This window comes from Sitodiplosis mosellana, unplaced genomic scaffold (assembly GCF_009176505.1).
Source record: "Sitodiplosis mosellana isolate CC-2019 unplaced genomic scaffold, AAFC_SMos_1.0 Smas_scaffold_6226, whole genome shotgun sequence".
In the NCBI taxonomy this organism is placed as follows: Eukaryota; Metazoa; Arthropoda; class Insecta; order Diptera; family Cecidomyiidae; genus Sitodiplosis; species Sitodiplosis mosellana.
In genome coordinates this window covers 18,537,833-18,550,810 of record NW_022601467.1, presented here as the reverse complement: position 1 = coordinate 18,550,810, position 12,978 = coordinate 18,537,833, and the positions used below count along the sequence as shown (strand labels likewise).

The following is a 12,978-nucleotide window of genomic DNA, read 5'->3' as shown; positions in this document are numbered from 1 at the left end:
CAGTAAAAAAGCCCCACAAAAATATTGTCTGATAAAAATTTGTATGAAAATCTTATTCAGACAATATTTTTGTGGGGCTTTTTTACTGAAAAATTTTCTCAGAGGCACTTCATTTAAAAACAGAATTACGTTTCATTATTCCGCTTGCCCATTCAAATAAAATGTCGGAATGTATGAGTGTGTGTGTGTGTGTGGAAAAGCGCGCTGAAAAGACAAGCAACTGCGAATAATCGCATTTGTTGCCGTTCTGCATGACGATGACTATAAATCTATCAGTCTGGATAGGGGATGAGCGGGCGCATACATTATGATTTTTCAGCATTAATTTCATTGCACAATCTCACCATGTCCATGTCCTTTTGTTTTGTTTCTTCTCTCTCTCTCTTTTTTTCGGTTCTATCTCATGCTCATTATTACCATTCATGCAGCCTTAATGCAGCATTCAGGTTACCTTTCTCTTGTTCCCATCAATTTTTCGCCTAATTCACAATTCAAAGAATACACCAAAATGCTTTTACATGCCATACTATTTCTGTTTTAAATTGCTCCAGCGCTCACTGTTTGGTCGGTTTGTCCTATCTTCCGCCCTTTTCTGCAGTTTTACGCAAATTTCATTGTATGTAACATCACATTTCTTCTACTACATTCACAAAGGCATCGATTTATATATCTTTACATTGTACAATGTACATACAACCGAGTTATGTCTCAAATTGTTGCCTCGGCCTTCTCATTTTCAACTCTGTCAAATCATTTTGAATGTAAAATAATTCAAAACATTCACCAAAATCATATTTGCTTTGTCTTTTTACCACATGCAATACGCTTTCAAAAGCGCATAGCTCATGGCAAACCATGTTGGTACTCCGACCAACTGAAGACATCTCATCCATTTTTGATGAAAGAAAAATAATTTGATGTCTTGTGTGTCCTTTTCAAATTGCAAACAGTTTCATACTCTGTGGTTTACTCTCATGTAACATGACCAAATGACAACATTTTTTTTCTGCTTTGTTCTTCGTCTCATTTTTCGTACACTATCAAACGGATCAAATTTATAGAGAGAGGAAGAAAGCGAGCGAGAGAGAGAGAGAGAGAGAGAGAGACGTCATCACTAAAACCCATGCGATAAACCAAAATGAATGAAATCCTTGCAAGAAATTTAATTGCAACATGAGGCTCTGAGGTGGCAAATTCTCACAATACACAAAACTGTTCGGATCGTGTTCATGTTCGTTTTTCAAAATAATGGCAAAAATGGCCTCTGTTTGAGTTATGTGTGTCAAAGAAGGCTCTCTCTCTCCTATCACAAAGCATATTTGCCAATTGGCTTATTTCATTGTATCGTTTGTAGAGTATTTTGTAGCAAAAAGACTTCATGTTTGAATGATATTCAATTTCTTAAACTCCGAAAATAATCTTGGCTGTCATATGTATACATGTATTCATATCGAATGTATGAAGCACGGGCACTGTTGCTTTGACTGCAATTTCTATTGTTTAATTTGGTGCGTTCTTCGTTTGATACATTTTGCAGTGTTGGTTTTATTGTTTTGTTGTAGGTCAAAATGGAGTTTCAGTGTTTTTCCCAATGCCAGTGTTGCCCAGTCGTTTTCTTTTTGCGAAATTGTGTGTATGTATGCTTGGGTGGTGAAATGTTGTTTCAAATGTTATTTTATTTCTCTCTTGTCATGGTTTACCTTCCATTTTCCATTGGATGGCTTTGCAAAGTGGCAGAGCCGCGAAGAGTCGAGTCGAGTCGAGTCGAGCAAAAGCATTGACCACGTTCCCTGTCTCTTTTTCCCATTTTTTTCGAGGGAGTAATTAAAATTTTCGCTTCATACGGAAAATATTCGGAGTCGTCGATTGTAAGAGAGAGGATTTGGAAGCTCGTTTCACTTCGCATATCACTGACATTTGATATGAGTAATGTTTCACTGAATGCGCTGTTCATTTGTTGTTTTGTCGCTTCGTTCACCCTCTCGCCATTCTTCTTCTTCTTCTTCTTCGTCGTCTTTGTGTGTGTGCGTGTGTGGCTATTCTCACTGCTTTTCAGATCCGTTTCCCACCACACTGTTCTCTCTTCACTCATCACATCTCTTTGGCTTCGCATTGCTGCATGGATGAAATTTTTCTTTTGTTCAATTTTATTAAATAAATTTTGATGTGATACAAACAACAACATAAACACAAAGTTGAAAACTTAAATTAAATTTGAGATTCATTCTATGGAGTGCTCAGCACTAGTTCGTAGGGATTCTTTTCACCATTTTCTACCTATCCATTTAAATTTGATATGGAGCGCTTATATCCATTTTGCCATTCGTTTGTTTCCCTTTCTTTCATTCGGTGCCTGTCTCTTATTCTCTCTCTCTCTCTGTTTCGTTCTCGCTCGCTCGTTCCGTGCCTCATTCCGCATTTTTGCCCATTTTCATTGTTGCAGCGATATTTCCACTTTTGTCTTTTTTTCCTATTACTTTTGTGTTTAAACTTTTTGTCGCTCTCTTTTGCCAACAACGATTCGAGTTTTCTTCTGTTGTTTATATTTAGTTGTGCCATATAGGTGAGCTACTTAAACAAAAAAAAACACAAACTTTATTCCATTTTAATTAGACCTTCTACAAATACAGCGGTATATTTTTTTTTCTACAACGAATTCGGTTTAATGTCACAGCGGTGAATTCAGTTTTGCCCGCTTTGAAAATGGTCGCTTGTCAGACGCCAACTTTAATGGTCAACTGAATGAACAACAAGGCAAACCGAAAAAAGAATCCTCAACCGAACGAGAAATGCTGTCAACTGTAGTGAGAGAAAAAAAAATTGAGCCGATTTTTTTTTAATTGTGCGATGTGAAACCTTAAATAAATCCAACCGCTTTTCCAGAAAATCACCTCTAAAGCGAATTTGGAAAATTTAAACTATCCCATTTCCATGACATACACCTCCATCTCTCTATCTCTTATTGTTAATCTGGAAAATGACCGCTTACAAAAACTATTTCGATAACAATCGAATTTCTACAACTAAAGAAAGCTGTTTTATCGTTTTAATAAATAATAAATGGTTAGTAATTCAATAAAATTTGCAGAATGTGGCACCAAATAGCAAGTGTTCGATCTAACTCTCTAGAACTCGCTTCAAAAACAAGCTCACATATACACATTTGCCGCACGATAACAATTATCACAAGAGTCACATCGGAAAACATTGACATTGGACCAATCAAATTCGCAGTCAAACGTACAATCGGTGCATTAGCAAAAGCACAACAGTGCTTCGATGCATTTTATGGAAACAAATTACGGCAAATTAATCATTTGATAAAACAACAAGCGTTCAAAATAAATTAAATGGCACTCAAGCAATAAAAAGTGCGAAATATACGACGTTTCTCCTTGTTTATTAGTTTATTGTCTATTTGTTATATGATCGTTCGCTATCTCTCTCTCCCCCTCTCTCTCTCCCTCAGATTTTACGTTGTGATTACATTAGCTCTCTGAATAATCTCTGGTGTGTGTATGTTGAAATCTTGGTGAGGGGTACCGTCACTTGTTTGTTGTCTCCATCAATTCCACCTTATCATGACAATAAATGGAAAAATACGACTTTATTGCTGTTGAAAAACATTTCGATAAAGTGTGACCCTTAACGCATCTTACAGCCAATGCCACATCTCTCGTTCTCTCTGTCTAATGCCATTCTCCTGTTCATAAATCGCATCAAAATTTGAGAAAAAAAAAAGTTCACAACGATTCAAAACCTCTTTTCTGCTTGTATAAAATTGGTTTTTATCATCAATTCGACTGTTGTAAATGGCTGCACAGTAACATCAATTCATACCATCATCAGCACATGTTGCACAAACAAAATGAACACACCACTAACACACGAACACAAAAACCGAATTTTTTAATTGACGATTCACTTTTGCAAACACGCGTACTGTGTAGTTGTGATTTCAGCGCTCAACCACCCAGTGCTATTTGTTTGGGAATTTTTCTTTATGATCTATTGTCATGGCGCTGAATTATCACATCGATAATTTATCACATCACGTTTAATCTAAATTCAACTGGGATTAGTATTTAAACAAATATTTGCATGCACATCAATTGTTTGCTCACAATGTTGCGGAAGATAAACATATATAGCATCCAACAGTGTTAAATGCTGTTATAAATTAATTTAATTTTTTCGCCTCACTCGCCAGAGAGCTGAAGTGTTCACTCGTAATGAGAATGAGAATGAGCCAACAAAATCACACACGCACATCCAATGCAGAACGTTCTCGCAATCGTACCGATGACAAAAAGAAACGTTTTATTTTCCAACCAGATCCATGGAATGCAATGTGAATCTGATGACGTTTTTATAGACATTTTGTCATTTGTTCTCCCCCTTTTTTTTATTACATCAAATAAAAATTGTATGAACGTTGCAAATGACGGTTTTCTATTAAATTACGTTCCACTGAAAAGCGAATATCCATTAATGCTACTGCTGCGCTGCTGCTGCTGTTGATGCTGTTGCTGATATTTTGCAACGAATTACTGTTGCTTCAATCAAATAAAATTCAATAAATTTCGTTTTCCATTGAGACTTTTGGGTAATTTAATAGAAATATTTCAAGCAACAAATGCAACCGAGAGAGGAAGGCAACAGTATGTGTGTGAGAGCGATAGAGAGAGAGAGAGAGAGAGAGAGAGAGTGAGTGACGAGTTGGGAAAAAAATTCCAATCGATAATCAAAATGTTTGTGTGCGTATAAAATTGTTAATATCCGGCACCAAATCTGTAATCACATGTACTTGACTTTCGAAAGAACGGGCTGTTCAAAGAGTGGCAAGAAGGGGGAAAACGACATTGCGAGAATGCTTGTTGCAGCTCAAATGTGATGAAAGGCAGTGCAAAAGCGAGCGAGAGGGGGAGAGAGAGAGAAATTCCAATCTGTGTAATCGAACTTGATGTTTGTGATGGCCGCAGAGCGATTAAATGACAGTCATCCGAATCCGATAGCGATTTTGTTTCATATACACAGAGAGGGAAGGAGCAAGGGATAGAGAGAGTGAGAGAGAGAGAACGACTAATCGGGCCCTACTTCCCCGTTCGAACATTAAATTTTGTGAAAAAAATTTCATGATGATAAATTGTGGGAATCAATTATGGTGTATACATGGCATCCGACAAGCATCTAGCACGGTCGAACGGCTCTGGCCATCGTCGTTTGTGTATACAAATGCTTTCGCTCAAGCCACACGCTTGCTCGCTCGGTCATTCACTATGCGCCGCGTGCTACACACCGAAATATGAGAGAAAAATTGTATTCATAGCATCAAATATAAATATTTAACAGAGACTATGTACTTACGATATTTATTAATATCGAATATCAAATCGAAAAAATGACTGGAGGGTCAAAATCAAAAACTCTCAATTTATATCAATGCAATGTATTACAAACACATACAATTTCACTGCAAACTTTTTTTCATATCGTTCTGGACTTTGACTGTAAATCGCAATTTTTTTGTTTGCCGCTTTCATCAGATTTTATTTTTCCATTTCACCATTTCTTTTGTGTGTCTATATTATACGGGTATGTGAGTTTATATTTTTTGTTGTATACTCGCTTTACAACTTTATGCCGGAGCGTTTGATTTTTACGTTTTTTTCCCTTCCAACATTCATTTTTATTACAAATTGTCGTCATCGTTGATACACACATTTCAGCATGTTTAGAATCACAGAAACACAGGACAAACAACATAGAATTCACAGTAGCATCTGACGAGCAGCAACATCATCATCAACAACAAAATTTATACCAACTTGTAAATACATACAATGTGAACCGTATGGCGTGTATACAAACGCCGCCATCAATATGAGTTTTACTCTTTGGATGAGAAAAAAGAATACAATCGTTAAAATGCTACTCAATAGGTTTTATTTAGTTGGCTTTCAATATTATTGCCATTTGGCTATCGTTTTCGCTTATTTTTGCCCCATGTTAATCTTTCGGGGAAATCAGTGTGCTTTTTTGCATCATGTATCAAATATTCATAAACAATTTTACGCATTCTTTCATATTTATTTTCAGTTCGTTTTTTTTCTCGCTCACTCCTAGGAGTACTTTTTGTTGTTTGGGGCCCGTTTTGCAACATCCGATCAAGTGGTATATCCCGAAAACTTGAATACGACCGAGTGAAAGAGAAAGTTATTGAAATCAACCAAGTGTACTGGAGCGTATATCTTGCAGTTTGATTTACCGCAACTTAAATGTAAACCAGCCCCCCCTCACCTCCAAAAGTATCCAAAACTTCAAAACGATTACTATACAAATGGTCCATTCGAAATTTTACGTCGATATCCAATAAAAATTCTGGAAAAAAAAAACGAATGTACATAAAACAAACAAAACTATAAAATTGGATATAACATATGCAAAAACGAAGTGTGAAATCTTCCATTGATCAGCCGCTGTCGATGTGATTCCCACCGCAACTCAAATGAAAATAACAAAATCTCACATTAACAATTGTGATAATTTCGTCACGAAATAAACCATTCCTTCTGCCGCCGTGCCACCGGCACATAGTGTGTTCACACAAATACAATGCAGCAATCAACCAATTTAATTTGATTCCAGAATGATTTTATTTATTTTGCCAAAAAAAATTCCAGAATCATTGGAATAAACTGCGTCGACTAATAATCATGTCAATTTTTATCTCACACTGAATAATTTAAGCACTGCGACACGCCGTTTTTTTTTTTCGTCTGGTAAATGTGAGATCCAAAATAAATTTGCTTAAATCAAAGGAAATAAAAAAAGTAAATAACCCATGCATTAAGACACAAAAGTGTGAAAATTAATCAAATGAAGATCCCCAATAATAGCCACAGTAGAAGTCGGTTATGACGAGCACATTTTGGCGTTAAACAATTGATCAAAACCGTTCGATTCCCTATCGAAATGTGACACAAATGTGAATGATTGAGTGGAACTCAAAGATTGTAAATTAAATTCGATTATTCTGAATCATAAAGTTTATACACAATATTCACTCAATGCCGCTGTGTCACACAAACACACACACACACACACATCAATGTTTACCGACTATTTAATTATTCAAGCAAAACGAGAGAGAATCTAAGAAACATGACAACAACAATTGCCCTCACTTCAATAAATCACCATTCTACTGTATACACTGGTTTTATAAATTTGTGTATCAATGGAAAATTAGCACGGAGATTCGGTTGTTAATAGGATTGTTGTTGTAGTTGTCAATTAAATAAAATTCAATGAAGAAAAATGATTTCTCGAAGTTACTAGTTCAGTCAATGTGTTTAGTTTATAAAATCAGTGGAAATTTTCGAATGAATGCATTTAATAAGAGCGTATACAACAACAATCCAATTAAATTATTTTACAATTCTACACACAAAAATTGACTTACAGATAATAAATGTGCAAAAATGTGTTTATCATTTTATTGACGCGCGCCAACGCTCACACGATTTATCCGCTTCAGATTGTGTGTTATCGTTCTTTTTTGTGTGTTGCCTTTTACTTAAAAGCAACCATCACCACAGCGATTCAGAATCTTCTGGCCGAGGAAGTGAACGTGGAAGGTCGTCTTTCATTTAGTCCGTACACAGGTCGCGTGCAGTTTAGTTTTTAGCGGTAAGAGTGGACCGGGAGAGAGAGAGAGAGTTTGTTATTAGTTTTTTTTTGTTTCCCGTTATAGTTTCGTATTTCGTTTTTCTTTATTTTTGTTCGTCGTTCTATCTTTGTTAAACATAAAAGCGTAAAATGGCACAGAGTTATGGGTAAGCGTGTATGTTAGCACTGTTTTAGTGTTGATTTTTTGTGTGTTTCGTTTTTGAAATTAATAATGAATTTGGTCGTTTGTTCGTATGGTGTTTAGTAGTACGACTATTAATCAGTCGACACAGTCGCATGAGGACAAAAAAGATGAAGTTAGCAATTTTCGGCGAGCGCTTCCCCAGTTCTGTGTGGTGGGTGTGAAAAATTTAATTCTGCTGGGATGGGGTTTGATTCTTGGTTATCCCACGCTATTGATACCTGGGTTGACTGATACTACTGGCCAATACAAAGGCGAAAATGCAACGGATCAACCAGATTTTGTACTGAATGATGATCAAATCTCTTGGATTGGATCGATCAATTTATTATGTGTACCATTGGGAAGCTTAACGAGTGGATTGCTCATGGATCCCGTCGGTAAACGAAGAATGATGCAGGTGCGTTTCACGTTCAAACCAAACTTTTTCACAACTTAGAAATTGAACTAGTTCGAAATGTTTCGAAGAATTTTGCTAGGGAAACACAAATAATGACCTGAATATCATTCGGACGAATTAATGATGAAGAATTACTGTGCTTATTTCTATTTATGTAAAATATGTAAAATAATTTAAAACTTTTGAAGAGCAACACAGCACCTGTGTTTTGTGAATATATTCCTACTAACATGGAAAACCAGTGACTATTAGTGGAATATTACGCGATATTTGTGGAATTTTTCTCCAAATTTTTTCCAACATTTTTCAAGTCAGTAGTTTTTCATGCAATTTTCGAAATTTATAATGAGTTCAACTAAAATCGATGAAGTTGAATAGTAATAATAGAATTGAATGTGTTTATCCAAATCAAATTTACGTACCAGATTTTTTAAAATTATTCGAATCAAAATTTGATCAAAATTTTTGGTAACATTGTAAAAAGAAGTTTAGTTCTGAATGTTTACTTGAGTTTAGAATATTAGTGAAAAAAGAATCAAGGCATTCGTGCAACATTCAACCATTTTTCTTTCATTCTATGTGCAGCTCTTGAATTTACCAATGTTGGCTGCCTGGGCGTTATTTTTCTTCGCAAAAGATATTACACAAATTTATCTCGCTCTTTGTTTATCGGGAATGAGCGGTGGGCTGTTAGAAGCACCTGTAAGTATTTTATTAAGATTATCGTGGGTCAATTTTCTTTTGTCATAATGGTTTATAATTTATTTTGCAACGTAGATTTAAGTGTTTTTACTCTGTGTTAATTGCCATTCCACCCAATCCTATTATCTTTTTATAGTTGTTGATTTACATTGCCGAAACAGTGGAACCACAGTATAGAGGCATGTTAACAGCGTCTGGAACAGCGACTGTTTTGGGTGGTGTGTGCCTTCAGTTCATCATTGGTTCGATGTTGCATTGGCGAACAGTGGCCGCAATATCGGCAATAATTCCATTTTTGGCATTCAATGCGGTATTTCTGGTTCCTGAATCTCCCTATTGGTTATACTCAAAGAAACGTATCGAAGATGCACAAAAATCATTGAAATGGTTGCGAGGCTGGACATCGTTCAAAGCAATTGAAAATGAATTCGCGAGCGTTGCTAGTTCTGTCGAGGATCTTCAAGCACAACAGAAAGCACGTTCCATTGAAAATATTACTGTCACCTCAAAGCTGAAGCCATTCAAAAGACGCACATTCATTCTGCCATTCCTCCTTATTTTCGTCGGTTTCATATTTGGCCATTTCTCCGGAATGACACCACTGCAAACATATTCCATTCAGATTTTGAGCTCATATCGCGTTCCAATCAACGAATACTACGCGACAATTTTCCTTGGAGCTGCTCAAGTGATTGGCTGTTTGATTGGTATGGTGTTTGTGCGATCAATTGGCAAACGTGGTCTGGTATTTGCATCATTCATCGGATGTGGTTTAAGCTTCTTTGCCTTGGCAACACAATCACATCTTCGCGAAGGATCATATCAAGTTGATTTCAAGCCAAGCCCAAGCCCAAGCCCAAGCCCAAGCCCAAGCCCAATCACACTCAATTCCACAATCGACAATCTCGAACAAAATGTTCTCAGCTCCATTGTAACACTACGTATTCGTATTGACAAGGAGGCCGCTGATGAGGCCATTCATATTACTAGCGAGAATGGAACGATTCCAGAATTCCTTGAAATTGGCAATCACAAAGTCAACACTAATGGATTCAGACATATCGACCAGCATATTCTTACAGAAGTATTAAAATTAGCCCTGCATGGGGCAAATTATCGTAATTTTACGGAAATGAATCAGCAAAAATTGAAGGAGTTCTTTGAAAAAGCCGGCCTACTCGCCAATCCGAACAGTGTCAATCCAAAGAAATCAAGTCAATTAGTGAATGCGACCGACGTTCAAATTGACACCGACAAACTTATCGAATTGCTAAACATCAGCAAGAATATCATTCTACCATTTATGCCAAACGAAGACAGCCGACTTGCAACTTCGCGAATAGTTGAGAAAATTGAACAGAATATGTGGAGTGTATTGACATCAAATGACACTATTAAGGAGTCACAGCTGGCAACCGATGTGAACGAATTGGCTACAACTTTGTCGACGTTCGTGCAAAATATTACGGTTGGAAAAATGGCGGCCGAACAGCATGGTGAAAGCGAAGAAAATTATCGCTGGGTGCCATTGATACTATTGCTGTGCGGTTCGATGTTCGCACATTGCGGTGCTAAATTGTTTCCATGGATGTTGATTGGAGAGGTAAGGACTGAAATCAAACATATTCGCAAAATTTTGTGTGGCGAAATTGCTTATTCACATGTGTACGTTTTTCTTTCATTATCTTTTCAGTTGTATCCAATGGATTGTCGAAGCGCGGCAGCTGGTTTATCCAGTGCAATTGGCTACTTAGTCGGATTCATGTCAAACAAATTATTCTTGAACATGGTGGCGGCGTTTACACTGAACGGAACATTTTGGTTTTATTCAGCCGTAGCCGGATTCGGATGTATCGTTATGTTCTTCACATTGCCCGAAACGGAAAATAAAACTTTGGAAGAAATCCAAATGTTTTATGTGAAAAACAAGGAAGTCCGGCCCAATCTGCCAAACATTGGTTTGAAACGCGATGGGACGATCAATAGCCAGCGCGGATCAATGACGCGTGTAAATGCATAAAGTTGTGAAATGCCGTCGTCATCAAGTAGATTTACATTTTCATTTTAAATTACGATATTTTTAGTTTTGGATTTATTTCAAAGTGCTTATGATATTTCTAATTAGAATTAAATGAATTTTGGCAAAATTTGCCATTGCTTGTGAAATGCCATTGTTTCAATCATTTCCTTACTTAGGCGGAGTACTCGTTTCAGTTTCTAAAAGGTGAAGAAGCAACGAAAACAAACATTTGAAATTTCGGATGAGAACATTGTTCGCATGGGCCCAAAAGACGTTTAATTACAGACATTCACGATATTAATATCGATTAAATGCTCTATGATAATTATTGCCATTTTACTACGTTGATCAGCTTATTGATACCATTTATGTGGAATTCTCATGCGACTTTCGTGCTTGATCTCTTTTTCTGTTTCTCTTTCTCTCACTCACCCACTCTCACGCTTCTAGCGTTCGGCGTGTGGAGGGGGGGAGTGCACGTGAAACACGCGTGGTAAAGTGAACACTGTGGACCAAATGTGATAAAAACGTGAGTATCAACTTTGATATCGCATCGATGAAGATGATGTGATGGACATGGGCATCGGCATCGGCAGATGGCTCGTAAGAATCGACGGTTTACGTGCATTTGTGTGTGCGTTATGTATTAAAAATAATAGCATCAGCTATACATGTGATGTAATGAAGGCTATAAATTGAACGATATAGTAATGAAGAAGAGAGATGCTAGTTGCGAGGAGACGACGAAATGGTCAAAACACGCACGAACCAACCGTATGCCGACCGAGCCGTAGTAGTGTTCACAAGAATTTGAGTGTGACGATTGAAAGCGAGAAAGCGAGTCAGCGAGCAGGCGAGCGGACGAGAGAAGGGAGAACGTGAAAGAGAAATAGAAAAGAAAATAAACAACTTCAAATGATGATACGTGAAAAAAGTTCGTTTACAGCTAAATCGAAGTTCGGCGATTATAACAATGTGTTTATTGTACGGGCAAATATTATAACCATTGGCATGTCTGCTTATCTGTGGCGCAATTCAAGCATTTCCAACCGTATATATACACACGGTGTACAGTTGTGTGCATGTCCAAGTTATAAACACATGTAAATAAAATAGACAACCGACGCGTGCTCTGCGTGTACAACATCCAAATATTCTGCGAAGCGAAGACGAAATATTTTCTTGTTGAAAACTCGCCTCTGTCGTCGCCACCGCCGTTGTTGCCGCTGCTAAAGCTGCTGACGCTGTTCAAAAGAAGAGAGCCCAAGTGCCGAGCAACATCAGAAGAAGAAGAGGCAGGGCAAAAAAAAAATGTTAAGAGCACCCCAACGACGAGAAATGTATGTGATCAAATAACAACAGTAGCTACAAACTGTAATGATATCTTGGGGAAAATTTCTAATAACATCAAAATAAACATTATTCGGCTGATAGATTAAGCTATCAAAACTTTTCCATTTTTTTTTTCTCTTTCGTTCTTGAAGGTGGCGTGGCGTACCTTCGTTACTAAATTCCTGCAACAGTATCAGTGAGGAGGACGATGGCAGCCGTAGCTTCACCACCTCCATTGCCTCTGACCGAAAAACGTGTAGGCTCTTCTTCACGCCACTCTCGCTTATTTCTTTCTTTCTTCTTTCAGCTCGATGCCTTCACTTTTCTTTCATTTAATGATATTGACTGGATTGTTTGCTTTGCAAGTACATAAAAAGAACGCAACTCTGTTTCGCTTTTTCGCTCACTGAAAGAAGAAATCATCGAGGTGTATGTGTGTGTGTGTGTTGCGAAGCGCGCAATTGCAAAATTGCCAACACTCTTTTGAAATGATTAAGAACGCATACATACTTTGCTTTCACTTTTATGCGGTGTTTCTGTTGTTAAGAGTACATTTCAGATCGTCGAAGCTTCACACAGCTAATCCAAAATGTTCCCGGGCTGAAGCTTTTCACTTTTCCTTTTGACGAAATTACCGGGAAGAAAATAAAA

At 37.2% G+C, this 12,978-nt stretch overlaps 1 protein-coding gene and 1 long non-coding RNA gene across 3 annotated transcripts; one reads left to right on the top strand and one right to left on the bottom strand.

Moving 5' to 3' along the window:
• Positions 1-5,935: 5,935 nt before the first annotated feature.
• LOC129579315 (uncharacterized) lies at positions 5,936-7,360 on the bottom strand. Its single transcript, XR_008689226.1, has 3 exons — positions 7,188-7,360; positions 6,530-6,809; positions 5,936-6,381 (listed from the first exon to the last, which is right to left on the bottom strand). It is a non-coding gene; the product is annotated as an uncharacterized LOC129579315 (long non-coding RNA).
• A 217-nt stretch (positions 7,361-7,577) lies between these two features.
• LOC129579314 (facilitated trehalose transporter Tret1-like) lies at positions 7,578-11,141 on the top strand. 2 transcript variants are annotated; one of them, XM_055469276.1, is made up of 6 exons: positions 7,578-7,692; positions 7,757-7,838; positions 7,940-8,273; positions 8,859-8,975; positions 9,112-10,578; positions 10,669-11,141. In XM_055469276.1, exons 2-6 carry the CDS (start codon positions 7,822-7,824, stop codon positions 10,993-10,995), a joined length of 2,262 nt encoding a protein of 753 aa, XP_055325251.1. In that variant the 5' UTR covers positions 7,578-7,692; positions 7,757-7,821; the 3' UTR covers positions 10,996-11,141. The 2 variants fall into 2 exon arrangements, with proteins under 2 accessions (XP_055325251.1, XP_055325250.1); XM_055469275.1 differs by having other exon boundaries at positions 7,937-8,273.
• The last annotated feature ends 1,837 nt before the right edge of the window (positions 11,142-12,978 follow it).

Excerpts from the sequence above, each read along its gene's own strand:
- LOC129579314 (XM_055469275.1), top strand. Across the intron at positions 8,274-8,858 it reads GTAAACGAAGAATGATGCAG|CTCTTGAATTTACCAATGTT; the intron begins GTGCGTTTCACG and ends TTCTATGTGCAG. Across the intron at positions 8,976-9,111 it reads GTGGGCTGTTAGAAGCACCT|TTGTTGATTTACATTGCCGA; the intron begins GTAAGTATTTTA and ends ATCTTTTTATAG.